A 27,704-nucleotide genomic window follows, 5' to 3' on the forward strand; every position below is an offset into this window, starting at 1 on the left:
CTCTACATTCCCCTGCTGGAAAAACAGAAACCAGTTTCGTTCCGCAGAAAAACAGCCTTCATTCCGCTCTGTGGCACTCAAGCGCGTGTGTTGTGCTCGCGTAGCCACGAAAAAGCGAAGCGATGTCGAGTGCCGACTTTCGGGAGCTGGTTTACCGCGCGGTTGACAGCAGTGCGGCCGACTTGGCGAGCGTTAGTCGGTTTCTGTGGGACCATCCGGAGTTGGCCCTCAACGAAGTGAAGGCTCATCAGTGGTTGACGGATTTTCTCGAAGAACGAGGCTTCGATGTGACGCGCCACTTCTGTCTCGACACCGCCTTCAAGGCGGAGTTTGTTGCCCCTGGTGGATCCGATGGTAAGCAAACAATAACACTCTTTTCGTCACCGTAATACAGTAACGTTTGGTTTGGTTTGCTTTATGGGGTTTAACGTCCCGAAGCAACTGAAGCTATGAGGAACACCGTAATGAAGGGCTCCGGAAATTTCGACCACCTGGGGTTCTTTAACGTGCACTGACATCGCACAGCACACGGGCCTCTAGAATTTCGGCTTCATCGAAATTCAGCCGCCGCGGCCGGGATCGAACCCGCGTCCTTCGGGTCAGCAGTCAAGCACCATAACCACTGAGCCACCGCGGCGGCTAATACAGTAACGAGGCGTTTGACAAGAAATATGCATGCTCTGCTGCATGAAAGGTCGCAGCATTTGACGACCGTAATTAGTACGAAAGGATGACACATACCAGACGTCGTCGTTACGTGTTGGGTAGTAATTAGCTTTGGGCCGTAAGTTAGCTGTGCCGTCAAAGAATGCGTCATGATTTTTCTGTTTTCTTTCATATCGTTTACTTAGCAAAAAATTATATAGGTCATTAATTGGAGTAACTTTTAATGATGCGAAAAGAGGTTGAGTGTGAGCAGTAAACGGGGCATTTGCAATGATACGAATGACATTTTTCTGTAATTCCTGTAACCTATATGTATTTGAACATGTTGTTGTGCCCCGCACCAGATGACAATATGAAAGGTTAGAAGAAATAGTGCATTATAAACTAAATGTCTGACTCTCAGAGGTAGTAAAGAGCGGACTTTTTATAACATGCCTGTGCATTTTGCAAGTTTTTTAACCAGATTGTCGATCTGTATGTCCCATGAACGATTGCACTGCAGTGTCACACTTAGGAACTTTACTGACGCCGCTATTTAAGTGCTTTGAGAACCAAGCGCTAGTGTAGGTAAATGTTCTAGTGGTTTGTTCTTAGGTCTAAAAAGTGCAGCTTTAGTTTTGGTAGCGTTAATTTTCAATAAAGATTCAGTACTCCATTCGACCAATTTGCGCAGAGTATCATTAACGTTTAATGTCAAGTCGCTTAGTGTTTTATCCCTAAAAACAATGCTGGCGTCATCTGCATACATTATACATTTAGCGCTGTTACATATATTTCCAACTCTTCTTGAGCCCTGAGGACCTAACGATACGTTTTTTTTTCTTACTGCAAGTTTTCTCCTCCTTTCTCCCTTTTTCTTTTCTTATTGTTATTCTTCGTTTTGCATTTTTAATATTTTTTAAGCGTTTCGTGTTAATTTTGCCGACTTCACTTATCTATCATTGCAAGAGGATGTTCACTAATGTTTAGTGAATATGATATTTACCTATGCACTGTAGTCTTTTTTTATTGTTCTGTCCGTGTTCTGTTGCAGCCGGTTTTATGTACGGGGGTGCGCCCCTCTGTCAAGCCTGTCATAGGCTTTATGGGTGTACCCCTAATATCCCTGATGTTGAAATAAAGGTGTCTGTATTTGTATTTGTAAAATGAAAGGTGCACGTCTGGCGTGAAACGTGAAAAAAAGAAAACGCATCATCGAGTCAATCCGAAGTGTGATATTGGTGCATAATGACAAAATTTGTGCAATACCGACAAAAATGAGTCATTGTCATCTCCACTCTTGAGGGAAACCAAAATAATGTTTGAGCGGGCCTATGTAGGCGCGGCGGGGGGTGGCGGCGGTTTTACGGTGGCAACGATCGAAAGCGGTCGTGGCACTCACGTGACAGCCGGCACTCTGCGCGGGCGGAGCATAGAAGTTGCCGAGGAAATTGCGCTCGCGTCAGCTTGTAGGTAGTAGAGAAACGTGGGAGGCCTTACTGTGCAGCTCGGACCGTGAGCTCCAGCTCCTGCTCGTCAAACAGGCTGAAGAGGCCGCCCGGACCCAAGACCTCCCGGCCAGCTTCTAAAGGGGCACCCCCTGCCACGCCGGCTGTTTTCACTACTACAACTACTCGTGTTTCCGTTCATACCTATAGCGTTCGGGTTACCTTTGACAGCGATAGTATATTGTTTGATTACGCACCTATTAATTTTTTGGATGTACTACACTGGCTGTACTGGTTGATGATCAAAATCTGAAGTGCCTATGAGAAGCCAACCTTCTTTGCCAATGTGGAAATGGCTGCTTCGCGAGAAAGCAATAACCGCAAAGGCCCCCACTTTAGTTTTTTTTTTCGTTCACTCTCTCTCTCTCGTGCTGTGACGGCAAGCCTATGAAGACCGGACTGCATGACCGATAGCGATGGAATGATTTAATGGCGGCGGGCCTAGCGCGAACGCTCTGTGCCGCGCCACTGCCCACTTTGCCTTCCAGTCCGTGACACTACCCGGGCCCATCGAGCGATTATCCCGATCGTGCGAACTAGAAGAACACAGTGACGATGAAATGTAAAACGCGACGATTGGTGCGACAGGAGGGATGAACAAAGAAGAGAAAATGTAGGGCCTGCCGTCACGATGAAAGGGATGAGGAGATGATCGGATCAGCGCAGCGTCCACAAAGCTTCCGGGACACAGGTCAGCTTTAGCCGACGGCCGAGGTCCATGGGCACACCAAACGGCATGGGCAGGAGGGCTGTGTGCACAAATGTCTCGGATCGGGCGGGTCACTTAGTGTCTGGTCAGTAAGAGCAGTTCGTCGTGTCTTGTGGTCGGGGCTGGGGCGAACAGCGAGGTCGGTTCTGATCAGGCGGGCTGGGGCACAGCCGGGCGGTGCGGGCCAGGAACACAAGGCCGGCGACCCTGGCAGACGCAGCACGCCGATGCTCCAGGACCAGCATGGCGATGATTACTCAGCAGCTCCACCAAATGCTACGTGACGGCAAGCCGATGAAGACATGACTATATGACCGACAGCGATGGAATGATTTAATGGCGGCGGGCATAGTGCGAGCGCTTCTTGCCGCACCACTGCTCATTTGTTGTCTTCTAGTCCTTGACACTATATATGTTTTTTTTATATATATAGCACCACCGGCTGACCTCAATGTGACGCCAATTTTCAAGATTCTTGTAAAGCAACCGCTGGTCGTACAGCATTCCGGGTGATGTCATACGAATCATATTTGCATATATAGTTTATATGTGCTAGTCAAGTTGGAGGCTAGCTCGCGATAGGTTTTCGAACCGAGAGTACGAGGGTTTCACTCGGCCCTCTGTGAATTCAGCGTTTGTGAAATGATGTTCGGAGGCGCGTCTCCGCTTCATTTCTCAGTACACAACCTGCGTCGAGGTCGAACGCTCACGTTGACACACTAATTTGGTTTTGGGGGGTTTAACGTCCCAAAGCGACTAAGGCTATGAGAGACGCCGTAGTGAAGGGCTCCGGAAATTTCGACCACCTGGGGTTCTTTAACGTGCACTGACATCGCACAGTACACGGGCCTCTAGAATTTCTCCTCCAAAGAAATTCTAGCCACCGCGGCCGGGATCGAACCCGCGTCTTTTGGGTCAGCAGCCGAGCACCATAGCCACTGAGCCACCGCGGCGGCAAGCTTTCGTTTTCACAGCACGTAAGCAGCTTTAAGTGGCCTCTGAACTTTTTTTTTTTCCTGCAGCGCTCCTTGTCGCGTTTTGCTTGTTCGCTGAAATCGTTATGCAAATGCATTCTCCTCGCAGTTTTTTACGTCATCACTCACTGACAGAACACGTGCCAGCGCATCTAGGCTATCAGCTGACGTGGCAAACGAAGCCCGTATGCGACCAACCTCGGCGTCTGGGCTGAAGCATTGGAGCAAACAAGCCAAGTTAGTGCAGCAGCAACACTTGCCGAGGGCAGTGCTGAGGTCATCATTGTTTGCCCGCTCAGGGCCGATAGGAGATACTTGAGCACAGTGTACTTGAGCGAGCAGTGAGGGAAAGGCTATGAGTGCCGATAATGAAGTGCCAATTCAACTGCTCATCATTAACCTTGTTAAAAGCAAACAAAGAAAATCCGAGGTTTTGTTATTCTATCCGAAAGGGCAACACATCGTGCGTGGTAAATTGGTAAATTGGTTTTTTGAGGAAAGGAAATGGCGCAGTATCTGTCTCACATAACTCGGCGGACACCTGAACCGCGCCGTAAAGGAAGGGAGGAAGGTGGGAGTGAAAGAAGAAAGGGAGAAAGAGGTGTCGTAGTGGAGGTCTCCGTAGTAATTTCGACCACCTGGGGTTCTTTAACGTGCACTGACATCGCACAACACACGGGCGCCTATTGCGTTTCGCCTCCATCGAAACGCGGCCGCCGCGGTCGGGTTCGAACCCGAGTAATCCGGCTCGTGCCACTCCTCTATTTGGACAACGCTACCATTGAGTATGTAGAAAAGTTTACCTCACTTGGCGTGATGTTTACCGCCACTATGTCCTGGGACGTCCACGTCAGCGAAGTCTGCGTAGCAGTGTCTACGTAAATATGTTGGGATAATTTCGCGGAATTAGAGCATTCTACCCACAGAAACAAAGCTGCATCTTTATTACGCATTTTTTTACTCTTATGTCTTATATTGGTTTCTTGTCTGGGCAAGAACTACAGCATCCAGCATACAGAAGCTCCTAAGTCTACAAAAAAAGAGAGTACTTCGAATAACTGCTAATGCTCACCTACATATCCACTGTACCTGGAATACAAAGTAGTACCATAAACAGAATGTTTGCCTACACGTTTGCGTCCTTCTATAAAAAAATAACAGCCGAAAACACATATTTTTCTAGCATTGTGGCACTTACACGACAACCCACCACACACGACACGACAGCGCATTACCTACTCCTTACCGCGGTGCAGAACAAACTATGGTTTTAACAGTTGGCATGCTACGATTTTTTCCGACGCGTGATGCCTACAACTACGACGCCGACGGCTTTTCGACCGAAGGAGCTGTATACACTGTCGCGTAATACATCCCAGCAATGAACACTTAGTGAACCCCTCTGAAAAAAATGGCTGTGGCTTAGCTTGGTTAAGCCCGGTAATAGCGAAAGCAAGATCCGTAGCTACGCCATGGTTCAGCTGGTAGTGTAGCTGGTGGTGGTGCTTGTGGTTAGACTTGTGGTGATGCATCGGTTATACAATCAAATCAAATCCAATGCAATCCAATGCAATCCAATGCAATCCAATTCAATGCAATCAAATCCAATCCAAACCAATATGCTAATATGGTAGCTACCGGCCTCGCTACGCGACGGGCTGAAAGTGCAACTAGTATTGCTTTCGCAATAAATGTAACGGTTGTGCGACTACGCAGTTTGCACACACAAAAGTTCAGTCACAGCGATTTGTTGATAACATCTGACAATAGAGAAGACCTCCATGCAATGTGCCCGGGAAAAAACCCCTACGAGATACGTCATATGAATCTACACTGCTATCGTCGCTCCACTGTCGGTGTCTCTAGAACTTGAAAGCTAGTACCTACCTCCGAAACTTTATGGATCACTTTAGCCGAATCCCACACTGCACAGTGTAGTATCTCGCCACGGCGTCCAAAGTCTAAACTCCCACAACTCGCACGGTATACTGCACATAAAAAATATCTTTTGATTCGCTATTTAGCCCTCAGTAGACCCATTATCAATGGAAAGCCAGGTGAAGATTTGAAATCGGGAAACTGCCTGGGATAATGATGGTAACAGTTAGCGTGAGACAACGGTTACTGCAGGTAACAATGATGATGGTAACTGTAAAGCTCGAGGCTACGCACAGGAGGGGTGTAGAAAACAGCCCATTAGTGTGTCAACACCTCGCCGCGATTACCAGCAGAGTTCAGCGGAAAGGGAACAAAGGAAGGAATGCGGCACGGGACGACTGAGACATCTGGCGGTCAAGGGCGCGGCTAACGCAACGGGGGGCTTCCACGAAGGGAGACGGGAAGGGGGCGGTCCCGCGATTCGGCGGCAGGGACGCGCCATATGGAGCCGCCGTATGGAGCGCCATATGGAGCCGCCCGTAGGAGCCGCCGTGCCGCCTGGTAAGAACAACTGATGAGCGGCCGGACGAGGCGCCCGCCTGTCGGAGTGATGTCTGTGATGGTCGCGTGCGGCATGGTCGCGGGGGCCGGGAACAAAAGGGCGCACACTTAATGGGGTCCTGGTGGATGCTCCCGCAGCGGGAAAAGGGACACCGCGACACTTCGGGGAGCCGAGGGGTCTCGAAGACGTAAACAAGTCGTAAATTTAAGGATGTCACGGACAACCGCGGGACGGAATGCCAGCAGCTTAGCGGCAGCTGAGAACCCGGGGTTGCCAATACTTGGAAACGATGACCGCACGTGCTTGCAGAAACAGGCGATGCCGTGGGAACGACTCGGCGCACTTGTATTTGTTTTCGCTTGATTTCAGGAGGGGAGAGAGTTTGGACAACACTGCAGAAGTTGAGGGCGGGGCATGTAATCCCGTGTACCAATCGGGTTGTGCTCGCTTCCGGGAATGTGGTTTGATTTTAGTAACTCTTGATGCTCCTTTTTCAGTATATGTTTTAGGGAGAGGGTTACAGACATTCTCAAAGCTAGAGAGAGCGAGTACAAGTACGGTAGCCAATGGTGTAAAGAGTTAGCCGTGATTGGTTAGTGCTGGTTTTGCCGGGATTGGTCAGTGTTGATTGCGGGCCACGCCTCGCAGTGTTTAAAACCCGGGCACTGTAGCCCGAAAGGTCGTTCTTGGCTGGGGTTTAAGCTAATACCAAGTCTCGGCTAAGTATGCCGAGCTAGCCAGTTCCATGTTTGATTTCATGCCACCTTGCTGTAAATATTGTATGTATATAAACTCCACTTAACCTCTTGTCTTTTGATCAAGTGTCGCTGTCTAAATTCTCTCAACACCGTCTCTGACCCGGGGCCCACCTTGTGGGCAATTGCACCAGTCTCCGTAAGAAGAACGAACCAGCCACGTTCAGCCACATCATCGGCATCTAAGAAGAAGAAAGAGAGTTTTCACTGTAACAGTTAGCGTGAGACAACGGTTACTGCAGGTAACAATGACCGGCCTTCGTCCTACACTGTACGTGATATGGCTCGTGCTGCTGCTGCTGCTGCTGCTGATGATGATGATGATGATGGATAAATATGCCTAGACTGGGAACGACTTAATAATAAAGTGCGGCATTGTTTTGCGGAATGCAGGTCCGACGATGGCCTTTCTCGCGGAGTACGATGCACTCCCAGAGATTGGACATGGCTGCGGCCACAATCTTATCGCTGAGAACGCCATTGGTGCCGCCATCGCAGTCCAGGAGGTCATGAGGACGGTCAGCAGCGTACGCGGCAAGGTAATCTTTATTGCCTCTTCCTGAGACTGCTACAGCAGACTTCTGGGAGAAGGCAACTCCTACGCAGCTGCTGTCAAAGAGCACCAACCTTGTAACAGATAGCGGATAATGCCGTAACACGTGTTTCCGCAGAACGCTAGCTTCGTTCAGGAATAAGCGCGACAGGACAAAGGTGTCCCCAAGCAAACGACAAAAGTGATGAAAAGCTCCGATTGCGTTCAACTGCACCGCTAGATACAGCAGAACAAAACTTTCGTGAAAGTTGATGAAATCACCATCTCGGTGGTGAGGTATTCTGTAATGGCTGTAGCCCACTTCTTCAAAACTCAAAGTTAGTTTGGGACGAAAACCGAGTTCGACCGGTAACTGCCGTAGTACTGTGGAAGCGAAATGGGAAGAGAAGGGGTGAATGATTACATGGGTATATTTCGAAAGCCGAAGAGGATGACTTTAGTGCGCACTAACTACGACCCCTTTTGCGTATATAGTTTTGTATGATACCTTCATCCTCGAACAACTTGAAGCGCCCAGTCTCTGATTTCTGCCACTTGTGAGCAGGTCCCTCTCGGTAAATGGACAAAAGTAGTGAGATACGAATGTACCGACAATATTGAGCGTACATAAAGCACCTCAGCAACTGCGAAAGATGTAGAACTATTGCTTTTTCATCGTAACCATCATCATCAGCCCGACTAAGCCCACTGCCGGTCAAAGGCCTTTCCCATTTCTCTCCAACCAACCTTGTGCTCTTCCAGCTTCGGTTACCTTATCCTGAATACTTCTTAATCTCATCCGCTCACCTATCATTCTGCGGCCCCCTGATATGCTTTCCTTTCATTGGAATTCACTCCCTTACCCTCAGGACCAGCGGTTATCTTGCCTTCGCATTGCATGCCCTACCCAAGCCCACTTCTTCCTCTTGAGTTCGACTCGAATGTCATTAACAAGCGTTTGATCCCTGACCCACTCTTCCTTCTTCCTGCCTTTTAGCGTTACGCCATCACTTTTCTTTCTGTAGCTCGTTGATCGGTACTTAAGTTGAACTCTTTTCGTTAGCTTCCACGTTTCTGCCCCGTTGGTGAGTACAGGTAAGACACAGCTGTTGTATACGTTTCAGGCATATTGGTAAACTGCCATTCACGATCTGAGATAACCTGCCAAATGAGCTCCACCCAACTTTTATTATTCTAATTATTTCTCTCTCCTGATTCGGATCTGCTGTCATTACTAGACCTAAGTAGACGCATTAATAACCTTACCACTTCCACTACCTCACTACCAATTGTATACTGCTGTTCCCTTCCGAGGCTGTTTGAGCATTACATTGGTTTTATGGATATCAATTTTTAGACCCGCTGTCTGTCTGACTCATTGACCATGTTTTGCGGTTCATCATCTGAGTGACTTAGCTACTCAATGTCATCAGTGAATCGCAGGTTACTAAAGTATTCTCTATTAACTTATTCCCAACTGTTCCCAATCCAGGCCTCTGAAAACCTCGTGTAAACAGGCGGTGAATAGCATTGGCGATGTCGTTTTTCCCTGTATTGGAATTTTATTGCTTACTTTATGGAAGACTATGGTAGCTGTACAGCCTCTATAAATATCTTCCAGTATTTTTACATAACGCTTTCTACAGTCTGATTCCGCAATGCCTGGATGACTGCTAAAGTTTCGGCTGAGTCATATGCTTTCTTGTGATAGTTATACTCTGCGCAGTTCTCTATCGCCTTACTGACAGTGTGAATATGATCTATTGTCGAGTACCCTTTACGAAAGCCTGCCTGATCATTTGGTTCATTTAAGTGTAAGGTTGTCCTGACATTATTAGCGATCACTTTAGTGAATACCTTATAGGCAATAGGCAGTAAGCTGATTGGTCTGTAATTTTCTAAGTCATTGACGTCTCCTTTCTTATGGATTAAGATGAAGTTAGCTTTCTTCCAAGCCTCTGGTACTCTCGAGGTCGCAAGGCATCGTGTATGCAGGGTGGCTAGTTTTTCTAGCACATGCTCCCCTCCGTCATTCAACAGATCTGCTGTCACCTGATCCTCACCAGTTGCTTTCCCCCTTTTCATTGCTCCTAAGGTTTTCTTTACTTGATCTTTCGTTACTGGCGGCATGCCCCAGTGTTGTGCACTAGTGCCTCTCTCATTAACGTCCTTGTTGCATTGGCTACTGTATACCTGTATAGATTTGTGTAGAACTCTTCGGCGACTTTAACTATCTTATCCATATTGCTAATGACATTGCCCTCCTTGTCTCTTAAAGCAAACATCTGGTTTTTCCTATGCATCGTTTCCTCTTTCCCGCTTTAAGACTGCCTCCGTTCTTTCGAGCATGCTAGATTTTCTCTATATTAAACTTCCTTATGTCGGCTACCATGTGCTTATAGATTACCTCTGTTAGCACTTCCAGTTCTGTTCTGTCTGTGGGGTTAGACGCTTTCATGCTATGGCATTTCTTAACTTGGCCTTTCGTCTCCTGAGATAGCTTGCCGGTATCCTGTCGAACCAACCTACTGCCTACTTCTACTGCGCATTTCCTAATAATAGCTGCCAGATTATCGTCCTTTGCTTGGATATTAATTTCGTCTTCCTCAGCTAACGCCGAATATGTGTTCTGCAACGATATCCTGAATTCCTCTACTTTCCCTCTAACCGCTAACTCGTTGATGGGCTGCTTCACTAGTTTCTTCCGTACCCTCTTCAGGTCTAGGTTAATACGAGACCTTACCGTTGTGTGGTCGCTACAACACTCCTTTCCGAGGACTTGCACATCTTGCACGATGCCAGGGTGAGAGCATAGTATGAAGTCTATTTCATTTTTGGTCACACCATTGGGGCTTTTCCACATCCATTTCCTCTTTTGCCGCTTGCGGAAAGAGATATTCATGACCAGTAAAGTATTTCTCTCTGCGAACTCTACTAATAACTCCCCCATGCTACTGCTAAAGCCTATGCCATAATCACCTACGGCCTGGTCTCCAGCCTGCTTCTTCCTACTTTGGCATTGAAGTCGCCCGTCGGTACAGTGTGCTATGTTTTTTCTTTGCTCATTTCCGATGCCACGTTCTCATAGGAACTTTCTGCGATCTTGTTATCATAACTAGACGTTGGCGCGTGGGCCTGGACCACCTTCAGTTTGTACCTCTTATTAAGCCAAATGACGACAGCTGCTACCTTCTCGTTAATACTGCAGAAATACTTTATGTTGCCAGCTATGTACTGATTGAATGACAACGATGGCGTAGAGGTACAGCTTCCGCCTTGCGTGCAATAGGACAGGGGTTCGAATTCTCGTGCCACGCAATTCTCCGTGATATTCACAAAGATATCTCCACGGGTCGATTGAACTGCATAACCAGGCCTGGGGTGCGGCCTGATCTCGGTGACCAGAACCGACAACGCACTCGCTCACGAGATCAGGATTTGGCCACTCTGGTGGCCAAATCCTGCCACATCCTCCTGTATGAACAAAACAATTGCTTTTTAAGCAACCTCAAATGATGAAACTTATTCTTGTAGCTAATGCTTTGTGACAATTATTCAAATCCTGGTATGTTCCTGATTTCTAACAGCAATCATCATCAGCCTGACTACGTGCACTGCAGGGCAAAGGCCTCTCCAATTAGCCCTGTCCTTTACCAGCTGCGGCCACCGTATCCCCGCATACTTCTTAATCTAATCCTCCCACCTAACTTTCTGCCACCCCCTGCTGCGCTTGCCTTCTCTTCGAATCCTCTCGTTTACCCTTAAGGACCAGCGCTTATCTTGCATTCGCATTTCAAGCCCTATCCAAGCCCATTTCTTCCTATTGATTTCGAGCAGGATGTCATTAATCCGCGTTTGTTCCCTCACCCACTCTGCTCGCTTCCGGTCTCTTCTAACAATAGGTCAGCTTAACTTACATGGGCCAGGTAAGAAATCGGCTGTGAGTAATAAAACATCACTGTAGGATTAGGGCGAAAGCAAAACACGAACAATATTACAAAATTTTGCGACGTCATACTGATTGTATGTGTTTTCATCGAATCTGTCACCAAATTTACTTAAAAAATGCAAAAGAAAATCTTTTTTTTGTTACAATATCACGAAGTTCGTAATACAATGAAAGAACTAAAATCTTTATTAGTGAACGCCTTCTCAATTTCAATACTAACCGTACTAACACTCGCCCACTGCCCTTTCATTCTCCCATTCAATAGCCTTCATGCCTGTTCCACACACGTGGTGGGGAGGGAGATAGCACCTAACAGCTAGTGACAGACCACGGTTTCAATATGGGCTGATAAATTTTATTGCGAAAGCAATACACACTCCCAAGAACGGCCTTTCGTGTAGCGGCGGCCACTTGGCACGTTTGACCTTTAAAATGACCCCTGACGCATACCATGCCTAGTGACGTCACTGCGTGACGTCATACCAGGAGCGAGAGACTGGCTACCAACTCGGCTCGTCGAGTAACGGCTGCCGCTTGGCACGGCGCGCCACGCTCCTCCCGCTAGAGGCACTAGTGACGTTATGACGTGACGTCATACCAGGAGCGAGAGACTGGCTACCAACTCGGCTCGTCGAGTAACGGCTGCCGCTTGGCACGGCGCGCCACGCTCCTCCCGCTTGAGGCACTAGTGACGTTATGACGTGACGTCATACCAGGAGCGAGAGACTGGCTACCAACTCGGCTCGTCGAGTAACGGCTGCCGCTTGGCACGGCGCGCCACGCTCCTCCCGCTTGAGGCACTAGTGACGTTATGACGTGACGTCATACCAGGAGCGAGAGACTGGCTACCAACTCGGCTCGTCGAGTAACGGCTGCCGCTTGGCACGGCGCGCCACGCTCCTCCCGCTTGAGGCACTAGTGACGTTATGACTTGACGTCATACCAGGAGCGAGAGACTGGCTACCAACTCGGCTCGTCGAGTAACGGCTGCCGCTTGGCACGGCGCGCCACGCTCCTCCCGCTTGAGGCACTAGTGACGTTATGACGTGACGTCATACCAGGAGCGAGAGACTGGCTACCAACTCGGCTCGTCGAGTAACGGCTGCCGCTTGGCACGGCGCGCCACGCTCCTCCCGCTTGAGGCACTAGTGACGTTATGACGTGACGTCATACCAGGAGCGAGAGACTGGCTACCAACTCGGCTCGTCGAGTAACGGCTGCCGCTTGGCACGGCGCGCCGCGCTCCTCCCGCTTGAGGCACTAGTGACGTTATGACGTGACGTCATACCAGGAGCGAGAGACGGGCTACTAACTCGGCTCGTCGGGTAAAGGCGGCCGCTTGGCACGGCGCGCAGAGCTCTTCCCACTAGAGGCGCTGCTTATGCAGTATAAAACACCTGCTTTCGCAGCCTACCAGGCTTAACCAAAGCTAAGGCCCCGCCAATTTTTTTGCGTCGCTTTATTCAGGAGCTTTTTCCCAGCAGTACCATCAATTCGAGCTGCGGCGTAAGCCACCGTAATGAAGCGAGAGATGTGGCTGGCATCGGCACTCGTACGACAGAAGAGAGTGACCATGGGCATAATTGCTTACTTAATCCGACAGATCGTTGTCCTCGGCACACCGGCTGAAGAAAACTGCGGGGGAAAGGAGCTCATGGTGCAGAAAGGTGCGCTGGAGGGCATCGATGCCGCCATCATGTGCCATCCGGGACGGAGGAATGTCCTGAGGCTAGCCTTCACCGCAACACAGCAGGTAATATCGTTGCACCGTTTACTTCAATGTGATTTCAGGCATTAGTATCCTATGTCACAGTTGTTTGTCCTATTCTCGGAAAATAGTACATGGGCAGCTAAAGCGTGCAAGTGCGTTCACGCAATATGACTGAGTTGTGTTCAGCTGACTCCCTCTCCGATAGTTTCAATTCCGTGTAAAGGATCTTTAAAAGGCTGCTTCGTCGTTTTTCCAACATTATGTGGTAACTATCGCATCACATCCATGACTGGGCTCATGTGGATGCGAATGAATGATTGCTCCCTCCTCGAATGTATTCTTTAATACAGTAGCTAGTTTCTTCGCAAATTTTGTCTGATAGCGTGTGGATGTTGTTACTGCCTCTTGCGACAGTTGGTGATCCGCTTCAAGGGCAAAGCAGCGCACGCGGCGGCGTCACCGTGGGAGGGACTGAACGCTCTCGATGCTGCTGTTGCATCCTACCTCAACATAGGTTTGCTTCGCCAACAGATCCGGCCCACCTCAAAAATACAAGGTTGGTGTTCCAGATCTCTGGGGAAGTTTTCTAGTTCACTTGTAGCCCATGCTGCTCCCCGACATAAATTTCCTGCAAAAGAAGCTGCTTGTTGCACGCGATAAGATTCTTGTTGATATAAGCTCCAAAAAAAGTAGAAATATTTGCGAATTCAGAACATAGTCCGCGTATAGACGGAGCACAGAGGCAAGTAGGCTCGATGCGATATATAAACTCTGGTACGCCGTACAAGCACCTTTACGGCGAAAGAACTAGTTATTTTGGAATTCTCACACTTAAATTTGTTTCACTCTTTATGCTTTCTAGTTCATGAAAACATAAATGATAAGCAAAGCAATCCTAAGCAGGGAAGACTGCACACTGAAATGTGTGCTTCTCACAAATGGCATAAAACATTCACGAAGCCAAGCAAATAGATAAATAAGATAAGAGATAAGTAAAGAGACAAAACAAAAACTTATATAAAAAGAGGACCCCAGGCCGCGGAAGGGATCCATTAATGCTATCACCTCGTATCCTTTATTATTATTATTTATTATTTCATAAATACTGCCGACTGCCCTTTGGCGGTTATTGCAGGAGTGCACAAAGTTAAAAAAGAAAATTACAAAGTAGTAACCACAAAATAACAGCAACAAAGGGCGATTACAGTACCAGGACATAAATTTAATAAGACCAACGGGAAGCAAAGAAAGTACAGGTAAATCATCCGACGTCAACCAGACTGAGTGAACAGAATAAAGACAAAGAAACCGAAATACGCTGTGTACTAGACGCGCTACTGCGATACATAAGACGAAACAGCAGACAAGAGGTTGGTGATATCGCTTGGCAGTCGGTTCCATTCGGAAATGGTGCCTGGAAAGAAGGAACAAGAATATGCTTTTGTTCGGCATCGTGGCATCAAGATAGTCCTTTCGTGTTTGTCACGAGTGGGGCGTGTTGTGCTGTATTGCTTTAGGCGGAGCTTAAGAGGTCCCGAATTCGTCTGCGGAACACGAAGAGGAAACGATGGCGACATCGCTTTAACGGGACCGTGCGTCACTCCTCCGCAAAGGAAACACGTGGAAAATATTACCAAAGGTGGATGAGAAGCCCCTTGATCATGTTGTTTAACGATTCGTAACCTTGGGCTTCAATGCTATATTTTACCGTCGCTAATCTCAGGCACCATACGTACACTCGCGTTAGTGTTCGTAACCTTGGAATCTACTGATACATATGACCAATGATAATCTTTACACAGTTTCATTAATGCAATTTATTCGTAATCTTCAGCACCCCTGGCAATCTCTCGGCTGCTGGTTGTAACACTAGACTGCGTCACCGTGCTGATGCCTCTGTCCGTGAATTATTTCAAGCAGCACCGGTAATTTGAGGCTAGTCATTGGTGTGGTTCTTATAATCTTACCAGTTATAACTGGCGTCCAGCTGCAACCGGTGTAAAGTATGTGTCACTGTTAGAGGTTGCACAAGATATAATCAATCAGGCTCTCAGCGCATAGAAAAGCAGGTTTCGCCGCGTAGCAGCAGTACGGCTTCAGGCTCATCCGCGCGAGCTCTTTGCGCCCTTTTTTCGCTCCGCGGTGAAACCTACTTTTCTTGAGCTTAGAGCCGGTTTGATCATTTTTCGTGTTCTCTCCAAGTATGACACATTTTATATATCGCAGATCTCAACATGGCGAGAAATAGGTTTTGAAGAGGGAAAATGCGCGCTAACTGTCCCACTGTGTATGGCGAACAATAGAACCATGCCATGTGAGAATAGATTGAATGGAGTGGAAAGGAGGAGATAAAAAGAATTGCAAGTAGAGTGTCAAAAATGCACAGTCCAGTGAATTTGCTTCTAAGTTATATAATGCGGCCTTCGTAGAAGCTGTTGATGTCGTAACACTGAGTTGGGGTGAGGCCTTGAGGTCCTCTCACCGCGAAGGGATTGTAACGCTGGCGGTACGAATTCAGCAACACTGGATGGCTGAGAAACGAACCCGGTGGACTGTATATTTTTGACAGAAAGTGTATTACCACGCAGCCTCCCATGCGGTAGTGACGTATACGTAGAGGCTTCCTTCTAACTTGGCCTTTTATTCTGTTTGTCTTGGGCGGTCATATATTTAGCCATTGCAATTAAAGGTGCAGTGAAGAAGAATCTGAACTCGTCTTTTTGCCGCGGGAACTCAATCTACACGTTCAAAGCATTCTTAGAAACTTCGATTTATTGCCCTGTGTGGCCGATTTCCCTAATTAAATAGAATTAACGTCCGGCTCCCGCCTTTATTTTTTAATTCACACCATACAGGTGGGCGGAGTCGACCAACGCGTGGAGTGCCTTTCACCCAGTCCCGTGGCGGCTTGCCGCTCTGCCATCGGCGGAGTAATACGTAGTAATCCGTAGAAGCAAATAGACCGCGCGTATTTTTATTTCTGCGGGCATATTTTGCGGCTATATTATCTGCGAATGAAACTATTTTTTCACTGAAACCTAAAAAACAAAATAAAGCGAAAGCAAAGCCTCCACGGAGCTGGCTGAAAGGCACTCCACGCGTTGGTCGACTCCGCCCACCGTACGAGGGAGAATTCAAAAAATAAAGGCGGGAGCCGGACGTTAATTGGATTTAAATTAGGGAAATCGGCCACACAGGGCAATAAGTCGAAGTTTCTAAGAATGCTCAGAAGGTGTAGGTCGAGTTCCCGCGGCAAAAAGACCAGTTCAGATTCCTCTTCAGTGCACCTTTAAGTGGGTGAGGTAACACCCTAAGCAGGCTCCCTTCGCCTACTTGTGGTGTTCTTCGCGGCACAGGTATCATCGTACACGCCGGAACGTACCCAAACATAATACCCGAGGAGAGCGAACTCAAGTACCACGTGCGAGCCCCGACCACCGACGAGCTGACAGAGCTGGTGGAGAGGGTGGAAAACTGCTTCCACGGCGCCGCGCAGGCCACCGGCTGCTCGGTGGAGATCGACAAAGGTAGTCTGTACAAGCACGTCATCCACAACGCCGCCATTACCAGGTCATACAAGAGGCACGCCGAAGCACTGGGTGAGTGTGGTTTCTTGCCATCTTCCTGCTTCAGTTTTGAATGAGCGTACGATGAGGCAATGTCATGCAGTAAAAAAAAAATCGCTGGCGATATCACCGTCGAGGGTAGGTGCAAGCATGAAATGCACTGCAGGAAAGGCGTACCGCAATTTAGGACGGCTCGAAGATACTTATAGCCGTACACGAGTCTTAGGGACCTGCCGCGGTAGATCAGTGTTCTACATAGTCGTGCAGGCTGTGAAGGTTGACGTGCTCCGCCGCTAGTGTTTCCAAGCAGGATGTTGCTTAAATAGGGCGTAGGTGTTATATATGAAGCGGTTTACCCGGTTTGAGATTAATACCACCGTAGCTTGTTTCCATTGCTCTGGGAACTCCCGTCCTCCCAACACCGGTTTAGAAACTGAGTGAGGGCTTGGATGCCATTGTCATCGAGGTTGTGGGGGGTTCGGTTACTAATCCTGCCCATTTCTGGTGCTGGTGTGGTTTTAAGTGTTCGGAGTGCGTCTTCCCAACAATAAATTAGAGCTAGTTATTGGCCGTGCTGATAGATGGCGCCACAGGACCCGTGTCCTTAAAACCCCTCATGTGCCCTGGAGTTCGCGAGCATTACGTAATGACGGCAACTTAGCGGCGCTACCGACTGGCTTATGATTTGCCACGAGGGCAGCGTTTGCGCCTCTCGGGCTACTAGGCAAAACTTCTTCGCGCCGCGCTATAGGTTCACCAACGACGGGACCACGAAGATGCTTGTGTTTGACGCATGCGACACTCCAGATGCAGCGAAGCATGCTCGTAGCACCAGGCTCACTAGAAGCCTTGCCAAAGTTCGTTTATGTTCGCCTCCGTGTTCTTCTCCTTTTTGCCGCCAAGGTCACCCGCGGAACGCCGACAACGAGAGATAAAATAATTTCATGCTTCAAAGAACATTTACGACATTGGGCCTGCCTGTGATGAATTTTATACATTAGTATTTAGGTTACCGCTGCCGCTGAATAGGCTACAACGGTTACGGCTGCCGCTTTTCAGGTGAAGTGGTTCTCGGTGGTCACTGGTTCGAACCCCAGTACAGGCAGGATCTTTTTTAAAATGCGGAAGTTTCTGAGAGAGCTGTATAGCTTTTCTTTGCAAACTGTTTGGATTCGTTTAGGGGTTAGTTTGAGTCATTACTCGCCTAACTGAATTCTACTTCACCTTGGAAGATTTCCCTGAAGTTTGACAAAAACATGGGTAGGGTGTGGACTCTTTGTGCACACCGTTGGCGCTGACTTGTGTGCCCAGGCCCTGTGGGAAAGTTGAAGCCATTCTGTCCGGCATAACCAGAAATTTCACTGTCGTAAAAACGAGTTCACAGGCAGTCCAGGTACGCACTGAGAGCTAACCCACGCAAGGAATGCCAGTAAACAGCACTAAGTTTCCAGGATGGCAAGCAACCCTACTGGGTCTGCATCAGCGGGGCCATCTGATTCTCACGCAGCACAGACTTTTAACGCTGTAGCTTTAAAGGCCTAGTTCACCAGAAAATCCCGTGTCCGCACTGTCGGCGTTGCGGGTAAAAAATCACGGGCATGGCTTCTGGCAGGTGGTCCCGAGAGAGCAACTTAGGAGGCAGACGAGCCACCAGGGTGACGCTATCTTGCGGCGTCATCACAACCTGCCCAACGGGATAGTGAGGAAACTGTCCACCGTGGTAGGTAGCAGTTAAATTAATGTCTGGTCACTCGGGAAGAACGATGTGGGCCGCACAAGGCCCACCAGAGGCGCGGAGGCATTGGCAGCATCCGCTGCCCTTTTCTGCTTGAGATAATCTTGTTGCCTGTGCCACTGCTTCTCCAGACGAACCTCCCGTTCTTCATTGGGTTCATCAACTGGATGAGCTGGCTTTCTTGACTTGTCGAAGAACTCGCCCCGGTGACCGGTTCTGGTTCTATGTCTCTACGGTGTCTTGGCTTGGCGGTGTCTTGGCGGGCGCTGGCCTTTATTCACCGAGAGCGAATCACGTGGTTAGTGACGTGACACAACTGGCGAGAGCGAGTGGTCGGAGTGTCGGACAGCGCAGCGGCGGAATGAGCAGTAACAGCTGCGACAAGTGACGTGGTATGACGTAACAGCCACACTTCCGGCGAGCCTCCAGTCAGAGGTCAAATCCAGGCCTGATTTGACCTTCAGCTTTGCATGCGAGAAATGGAGCTTTTCGCTCAAAATGCACCAATAGGAAGAACGCCGAGTATGCACGTGAGCGTATATAGATGCCAAAATGGGTCTGTGAGTCGCCCAACCGGGCAGCCGACTGTGAAGAGCCAGTATAGGCCTTGATATATTTGTCGATGCTCGTAGCGTGTCCCACCAAGCATCGGATCCAGGATCACCGCCGCATTGCCGAAGGAGGAAGGAAACGTGGGCCGGAGACGGGGAGTAGGGGAAATGAAGGAAAAACTGTATTCACATATTTACATTATTTACATAGAGCGGGACTGAGAATGGCTCTCAGTGGAAGGGGAACGTCTTCGTCAACCGTAGTCGACTGGAGCTAGCAGGCTTCTCGGCCACACTCACGGCCGAGTTAAATATCGTCCGGTTTTCCCCAGATCCCTGGCTGGGGAATAATGGTCGACGAGCACTGTCCAATCCGATGGACCGAAGGGGACGTTCTTGTCACCACCCACGGCTGGGCAGGTGCGAGCTTTTCCACTCTCCCACAGCTGGGCCGATGAGAGGGGGAGAATGCTGACTCATCCAGCACTGCGGGAAAGGAATCTCCCGAAGTCCTCCAGCAGGGGAATGAACTTGCCTCCCCGCCGATTGCCCAGAACGCGAGTCGGGGACACAGAATTCTTCAATTATCCGCCAGCGTGACCGGCGCCGCCAGGTCGCCTCCGCATTCACGGTGGTTGCTCGGACAATAGCTCCTGGGCCTCGCCTGCCTTCGTCGCCGCTGCACTCTGCTCAAGGAATTTCGCTGGGATTACTGCTGACAATGGCCTTTGACATTCCTGCTACACTAATCCGCTGAGGCTCGGAGGGGCATTCCAAGCATCCAACTTCCCATGGTCGTCGCGAGGTTGTCGACCTCGATGAATGTTCACGGTAGCTGCATGATCGGGCCCACGTGGTCCGAGTGGACACAGGTGTGACGGGAACACACAAAGAGAGTTAAGGGGGGGGGGGTAGAAACATAACAGCACGTCCGCCGCCCGAAGAGGTCTCGTAGTGGTTGCAGCCAACGCTGCTGCGCGCAGAGACCTGGAGTTGTGTCCGTTCGGCCTTTGGTCACAGCTGGGCCCAAAGGTTCTTCTTGCTTCGTTGACAGCTGTAACGAGCTCAACCAGCAAAGTCCAAAGCCCAACAAGCAGAAAGCGCCAAACTGACTTCAAGAACCGCCAAGCTGTTTTCGGTCAACAAAATCTCTTTAGAGAAAATGAGCTGTAGCGTGAAATTTACGTCCTCCTCCGAAAGTTGACATGTTTGACCAAACCAGAATACACAGAGCTTGTTTAGCCAAAAGGGAGGAAAATTTTCTAAAATTTTGGGGGGGTGCCGTAGCACGGTTTATGTCACAGAAAGCCACCGCCCGTGAGAGCACGAAGGGAAGGTGGAGCTGCTGAACACACATACAAAACAGACAAAAATGATTCCCGCTAAAGCAAAAAAAAAAAACAAAATACAAATTTGCATAGCGGATTAACGTCTGGGGAGTCAGGAAAGGGCATTACACGGGAGAGCTTCGGCTGAGGCCATCAGCGTTGTCATTACCTCGCAATTTTCTGAAACGCATGTAAACTGAGTCCCGCAATGCCAAGCTCCAAAATTTCGCTCTCATTTTTGTATCAGAGTTAAATGAACAAAAAAAAAACAAAAAACAAGCATTAAACTCAATATGAGATTATGCGTCATATCCGCCCCTTGCGCAGCCGCGGTCCGACAGCTGCTTTAGCAGATGAGACATTGCATAATGCTAGGAATTTCAGCTTGCATTTCTGTACAGGAGAGTTAAATGAACAAAAGAGACAAGCATTCAACTCAAGAACGGGTTATTCCTCGAACCCGCCCGCAAACAGCGGTGCGACTCAGGGAATTTACTGGTTCCTATTTTTCAGCCGCACCCTGCGCGGCCGCGGTCCGATAGCTACTCTAGCAGGTGCAAAATTACACAAGGCTAGGAACTTCAGCTTGGGACCCTGCACTGTTCTTCGTCCAAGTCTCGCGGTTCTGAAGTTTAGCTGACGCTCAGAAAGCAGAATGCGAGAAGGGAACGGACGAGTGCGAATGCCGTGCCAGCGTATCCGTCTCTCTCGGATCGGGTTCGCGCGTTGCGTTCTCTTAGCCTGTGTTCCCTTCATGCGGTGCGTGCGATCTCTTGAGCGCTGAGGTGCCAAATTGGGGCGGTTACACGGCTGTTCGGTTTTTCGTGCAGTAGTCAACATGAGCCGCACTTTCCCCTTCATTAACATTCCCCGTTTGGCCACCTCTATACGCTGCCGCTCTGTGGAAAACCTGGCTGTTGGTTTGCGTGGCGCGTCACTAGGAATCGCGAAACCGTCACAGGCAAAGTCGCTGGCGTTCGCCTCATCATCAGTTTGTAATCCAGCCTGCTCTGGCTCACTACCGTCAGAGTTTATAAGGCTTACAGGGCCACGTTTGCCCTCTTCACCCGCGTGCTCTGCTGGCTCTGCGAATTCTGGAGCCTTCGAACTGGTAAGGACCTGCGCAGCATTATCTCCAAAACAAAGGCCTTTTTCTTTGGGCAGCATATCCAAGCGATTTGATAAAATCGAGGGATACTGCATAGGCAGGTTTTGGGAGACGGCTGCCTTGGTCAGACGCAGCTCGAGCGGGCTCTCGTTCGCGACGCGGGCAGTAAGTTGGTCGTATTGGATACCTTTCCTATCCTTATACTGGCGGTACAGCAGGCCAGAACGGAGCTGGAAAGGTATGTTCTTCCGTGACACACCTATGTCACTTTGGTGACTCAAGTTGCGTAGAGATTGGTCTTTCTCTTGCTCAGCGGTGAACGTTTCCCTGTCTACACGAAGGAGTTCGAGAAAGCCATCCGAGTGGGGTAACACCAGATTGGTATTCAATTCCTCACCTAGCTCCAGCTCATCACTTGCGCCTGATTCGGAAGACTCACTGTAGCTTGCACTACTATCGGTGCTCTTAACCCCTGTGCTAAAAGTGAGTAAGTCCTGGGCTGGCTCGTCATTAGGTAGCGCGGAGCCGTCACGGGTTAAGTCGCCTGCGTTCGTCTCGTCGACAGTTTGCAATAAAGCCTGCTCTAGCTCATCACTGTGAGAATTTACAGGCTTCGGGCTTACAGGTTGAGGTTTGCCCTCTTCAACCACGTGCTCTGCTGGCGCCGCGACCTCACGAGCCTTCGAAATGGTGAGGACCTGCGCAGCGTTATCTCCAAAACAAAGGCCTTTTTCTTGGGGCAGCTTATCCAAGCGATTCGAGAAAATCGAGGGATGCTGCTTAGGCAGGTTTTGGGAGACGGCTGCCTCGGTCAGACGCACCTCGAGCGGGCTCTCGATCGCGACGCGGGCAATGGGCAAAGACACGCTGGTTTCAGTAGAGCATAACTCAATTTCTGGTGTTCGGTCGCGAGCGGCTGTCGTTCCCTCATCGTTGAACTGATCATGGTTTCGAGGCAGCGCTGAGACGCATTCCTCGCTTACAATAGAACTTGCAGTTGCCGCTTTCAGCGCGCGACTGCTTTCTGAAGGACTACCTTTTTGCGCTGCGCCTACGCCTATCTGGGTTGCAAGGACAATCTGTGCGGCATCGCGCTTTTCAGCTAACGCCGCGCTCTGGCTTGGAGCTCCACAGTCGCTGTCAGGTGGCAGACAACGACGCTCTGTGCCGCAGATTATCACATCAATTTCCCGACTGTCACTGTTCTTCTGAGCAACTACAATGTGCGTAGCTGACCAAGCGGGGCTCTTTGGCTGGTCGCTGACGCACTGATGGGGGCGCTGCTCGCTGCTATCACTTCGGATTTTAGACTCGGTCTGTACACGAATTCTGAAGTGTCGGAAGAGGGCACTTTTCGCTTTGTCGTAGTTTCTGGCATCCTCATCGGACAGTCGCGCTAATACGGCGCTGACATCGCAAGGAAGGATGGCCAGCAACATCATTGACCATTCGCCCTGATCTAGTTCCTCTTCCGCACATATCTGTTCAAAACTCGCGAGGAACGTTCTGAAGCTCTCGCCTCTCTGAAAAGTCCGCAAGCGATCTCGGGCCCTTTTCCGTCTGAGAAATTGAGTCGTACGTATGAGCTCCTGCTGCTCTCGTTTACGTAGTTCCTCGAGCTCAGCGCGTCTCTTACGGCATTGCTCCTGCCATTCTATTTCAACCCTGTCGGCCTTCTCCTTGCGCTCTTTTTCAATCCTGTCAGCCTCCTTCTTAGCGGCTTCCTTGCGGTAAAGGCGTTCTTTTTCAACCCTGTCGGACTCCTCCTTGCGCTCTTTTTCAACCCTGTCGGCCTCCTCCTTAGCGTTCCTGATTCCCTCCTGAATGACTTCCCAGGTCTCCAAAATTTTGTCTCCCTCCTTAGCACCACATTCCTTAATAGCCTCAATCAGCTGCGGCTTTCTGTGACTCTTCCTGGCCTCAATACCCAGCTTTTCACACAGCAACATCAACTCTGGCTTCTTTAGCTTGCTCAAATCCATGGCAACTTCCGAACGAGGACTTTCAATACAAGCTGCTACGTGAAATGCTTAAGCGAGCACGTGCAGAAAAACAATCTACAGGTAGTGATAAATTTCCAGAGTTATCAAGCCTGGCAGATTCTTAAAGAAAGTCAAGCGCTCACCACTGCTGAAGCCAGGACCAAGCGTGGAAGATCCCGCCGCTGCCAACCAGTTGATATATTTGTCGATGCTAGAAGCGTGTCCCACCAGGCATCGGATCCAGGATCACCGCCGTAGTGCCGAAGGAGGAAGGAAACGTGGGCCGGAGACGGGGAGTAGGGGAAATGAAGGAAAAACTGTATTCACATATTTACATTATTTACATAGAGCGGGACTGAGAATGGCTCTCAGTGGAAGGGGAACGTCTTCGTCAACCGTAGTCGACTGGAGCTAGCAGGCTTCTCGGCCACACTCACGGCCGAGTTAAATATCGTCCGGTTTTCCCCAGATCCCTGGCTGGGGAATAATGGTCGACGAGCACTGTCCAATCCGATGGACCGAAGGGGACGTTCTTGTCACCACCCACGGCTGGGCAGGTGCGAGCTTTTCCACTCTCCCACAGCTGGGCCGATGAGAGGGGGAGAATGCTGACTCATCCAGCACTGCGGGAAAGGAATCTCCCGAAGTCCTCCAGCAGGGGAATGAACTTGCCTCCCCGCCGATTGCCCAGAACGCGAGTCGGGGACACAGAATTCTTCAATTATCCGCCAGCGTGACCGGCGCCGCCAGGTCGCCTCCGCATTCACGGTGGTTGCTCGGACAATAGCTCCTGGGCCTCGCCTGCCTTCGTCGCCGCTGCACTCTGCTCAAGGAATTTCGCTGGGATTACTGCTGACAATGGCCTTTGACATTCCTGCTACACTAATCCGCTGAGGCTCGGAGGGGCATTCCAAGCATCCAACTTCCCATGGTCGTCGCGAGGTTGTCGACCTCGATGAATGTTCACGGTAGCTGCATGATCGGGCCCACGTGGTCCGAGTGGACACAGGTGTGACGGGAACACACAAAGAGAGTTAAGGGGGGGGGGGGGTAGAAACATAACAGCCTGCCGCCCCAGACCTCTCGGTCGCTAATAATCAGCTTTCGTTGATTATTGCGTGAATGCCTGAAGCCGGTGTAACTCCCGTTATAGGTCCCGGTGTGCAAATCAGATTGTTTGTTGACCAATGTGTTTTACATAGAGCTGTAACGTATGCGAATGATCAGGTTGTTTGGTTTATTGGTTTATTGGGGTTTAACGTCCCAAAGCAACTTAGGCTATGAGGGACGCCGCAGTGAAGGGCTCCGGAAATTTCGACCACCTGGGGTTCTTTAACGTGCACTGACATCGCACAGCACACGGGCCTCCAGAATTTCGCCTTCATCGAAATTCATCCGCCGCGGCCGGGATCGAACCCGCGTCTTTCGGGTCAGCAGCCGAGTGCCGTAGCCACTGAGCCACCGCGGCGGGGTCTGATCAGGTTCTCCTTGAAAGAGTTCTTAACAGCATTTTGATGTGGTGCAATGAATGGGGTATGCATATTAACTCTCAGAAATCAGTATTTTTTTCTTGTCGCTCGTAAAAAAAGCATACTTAATAGGTTCTCCACCACTGCCCGAAATTAGCAACTACAAATACTTGGGTGTTACCTTGATTTCTACATTGTCGTGGAGCCTGCATATTGATACAATTTGTTCTGCTTTCCGTAAACTCTGTCTCCTCGCACAGAAACTAAAAATGCCCCTCCTGATGCGAAATTACTCTGTTGCTTTTTATTTGTTAGACCAAAGCTAAAGTGGGCATGCATTGCATGGGATCCTTACACTCCGTCATATATAACAAGCGCCTCGAAAGAATATATAGAAAGGCAGTTGTGTTGATATTTAATAAATTCGCCAGACTAGAGTCCCCCTCTGAAACTGACAGAAAGTTTCCTACCCTTGAATCAAATAGAAAACAGCTGATGCTTTCAATTCATTTCCCTGCTTTTTAACAAAAAGCTTGAAATGAACAAGGCACCTTATACAGCAGCATCAATAACACGCCACACAAGACACCGTCATCCTGATTCACTGACACCCTACTATGCCCGAGCAGATACGTTTAAACCTTCCTTTTTTCCTCGATCCATATCGGACTTGAATGATGCTTTGCAGACAGCTGCTTACTGTGATTAAAAATTGTGTAATTTGGTGCTTGCTTGACCCCGATTTGTTCATTTTTATGTATTGTAATTCCTCTTTGCTTGGACCCAAGGGTCCGCAGTATGTAATAATAAATAAATAATGTTAGATCTGGTCAAATGTTTAGGGGAATCCCCCAAGGTGCAGTAGATTAGGGGATTCCCCTAAATATTTGACCAACTCTGTTCCCACTTCCAGTTATTGATCAATTCGCTCTCGCTCTACCATAAGCTTGTCGTCCCGGTTAGCTCAATTGGTAGAGCGACTGCTCCGGTGAAGCGGTGGTCCCGGGTTCGAACCCCGGGCCAGGACGAGTTTTTCTTTAACTGCGAACTTTCTGAGAAAGCTGTATAGCTTTCCTTCGTAGCCGTATGGCCGCGCTCGGGTGGATGTCAATGAGTAATTACTCCATGACTACAATGTTAGATCTAATAGTTATTTCCATCGGGTTCCATAACAAAACGCAGGGTTCGAGTTCCAGGACGCCGACATGAGTGAGCTGCCGCCCACGGGTGCATCCACGGACTGTGGCAACGTGTCCCACCGCATCCCTGCCTCGCATCCCGTCTACTCGCTCGGCGTCGGAGGCAGGAACCACACGAGAGAGTTCGCGGTCGATGCGAACTCCGAAGACGCCCAGCAACCCACGCTGAATGTGGCCAAGGCACTGGCCCTCACCGCGCTCGACCTCCTCACAGACGGCGCGTTGATGGAAGAGGCCCGGAAGGAGTTTGCTGCTCTCAAGCTGCGTTCTTGAGATGTTGCACGCAATGCCTTTTCAGTGTTTGTGTTTGTCCCGGAAGAATATTGAATGTCCTGGAATAAAAACCTCATTCATTCCTGTTTACGTCCTGAGGTGCTGGCTATAGAACTCGGAACTCCTTCAGAAGAATCGTTTCATTGTGTAGACAATCATCATTTTGATCGCTGAACTCACCCATATTGAGCTATAAAGACTAGTATTTCGTGACTATTCGGCCTTACGTGCATATAGCAGTAGTAGTAGTATGTTTATTTGGCGATATTATATACAATATGTCCTCGAGGTGAGGCTAAAGGAGGAAGGCCAGGCATGCTTCCTGACAAGGCCTACACCCCGATCAACACATCATGGAAACGGGGGCCGAATGGACAAAAGATGAAAAACAATGAGCAAACATGATCACAATATAAAATAGATAATGATAGACAATAATAAATATCATTTAACAATAAACAAAACATTTCATAATATGCACATTAAAAAAAAAGCAGAAGATAGACACAACTGCAAAAAACTATACAGAGTTAGCTGAAATTTAACCGGGACGGAAAAGAATCGTCAGTTTTTTCTTAAATACAGACACACTATAACTTTCTAAAGCAATCTGAATAAGAGACTGGTAGGCATTACACAATGTTATAATTTGATAATCGGTTGTTTGTTTACCATAATTTGTTCTGGGCCTTGCAGTAGATAGGGCAACGGAACGTAGGCCATACGCAATGTTTCTTGAATTATAAGCATTAGAAAAAGAGCTAAAGTCATGCTTGACTTTATAAAAAATGTGAAGAGCCAACCTAAAATTGTATGAATGAGTGCTCTGTTAGTACCTATCACTTCGCATACTGCCACCAGATGGCCCCAGGTAGCACCAAAAGACAAGGAAGTTAAGGTTTGCACACGCACCCTGGGAGCATTTCTGGAGACGGTGCCGGTGAACGGGGTCTCGATCCTATGTTCCTTGACAATACATTGATTATTACAGCGATGCATTTCATTTGCCAGTGTGTGCTTTCCTGAAAATATATTTTTGTTTTAGTTGTTACCGGAAATCGTGAATTTTCTCTCATCCACAACGCTGAATATAAACCGGCTAACGCGGGCGTCAAACTCCGCCTCCTTTTGCCTCAGTTCGAGAAGGTGCTTCGCATTTCTCCAGAGCTATGACATCTTTTGAAGGGCGGAGGGGAGAATGTGGTACAAAATCTAGTCACCCTGCATACGTATAGCATTATGACCGAGAGCGTACCGGAAGCTTGGAAGT

The 27,704-nt window shown here is 49.0% G+C and overlaps 1 protein-coding gene across 1 annotated transcript; it reads left to right on the plus strand.

The window, feature by feature from the left end:
* On the plus strand, positions 1-26,520 carry LOC149332785 (xaa-Arg dipeptidase-like). Its single transcript, XM_089558376.1, has 6 exons — positions 1-354; positions 7,425-7,570; positions 13,116-13,265; positions 13,638-13,779; positions 16,580-16,822; positions 26,145-26,520. Exons 1-6 carry the CDS (start codon positions 123-125, stop codon positions 26,432-26,434), a joined length of 1,203 nt encoding a protein of 400 aa, XP_089414502.1. The 5' UTR covers positions 1-122; the 3' UTR covers positions 26,435-26,520.
* Positions 26,521-27,704: the final 1,184 nt, after the last annotated feature.

Source organism: Amblyomma mixtum, chromosome 8 (genome assembly GCF_055824585.1).
Source record: "Amblyomma mixtum isolate Tamu chromosome 8, ASM5582458v1, whole genome shotgun sequence".
NCBI classification, from domain to species: domain Eukaryota; kingdom Metazoa; phylum Arthropoda; class Arachnida; order Ixodida; family Ixodidae; genus Amblyomma; species Amblyomma mixtum.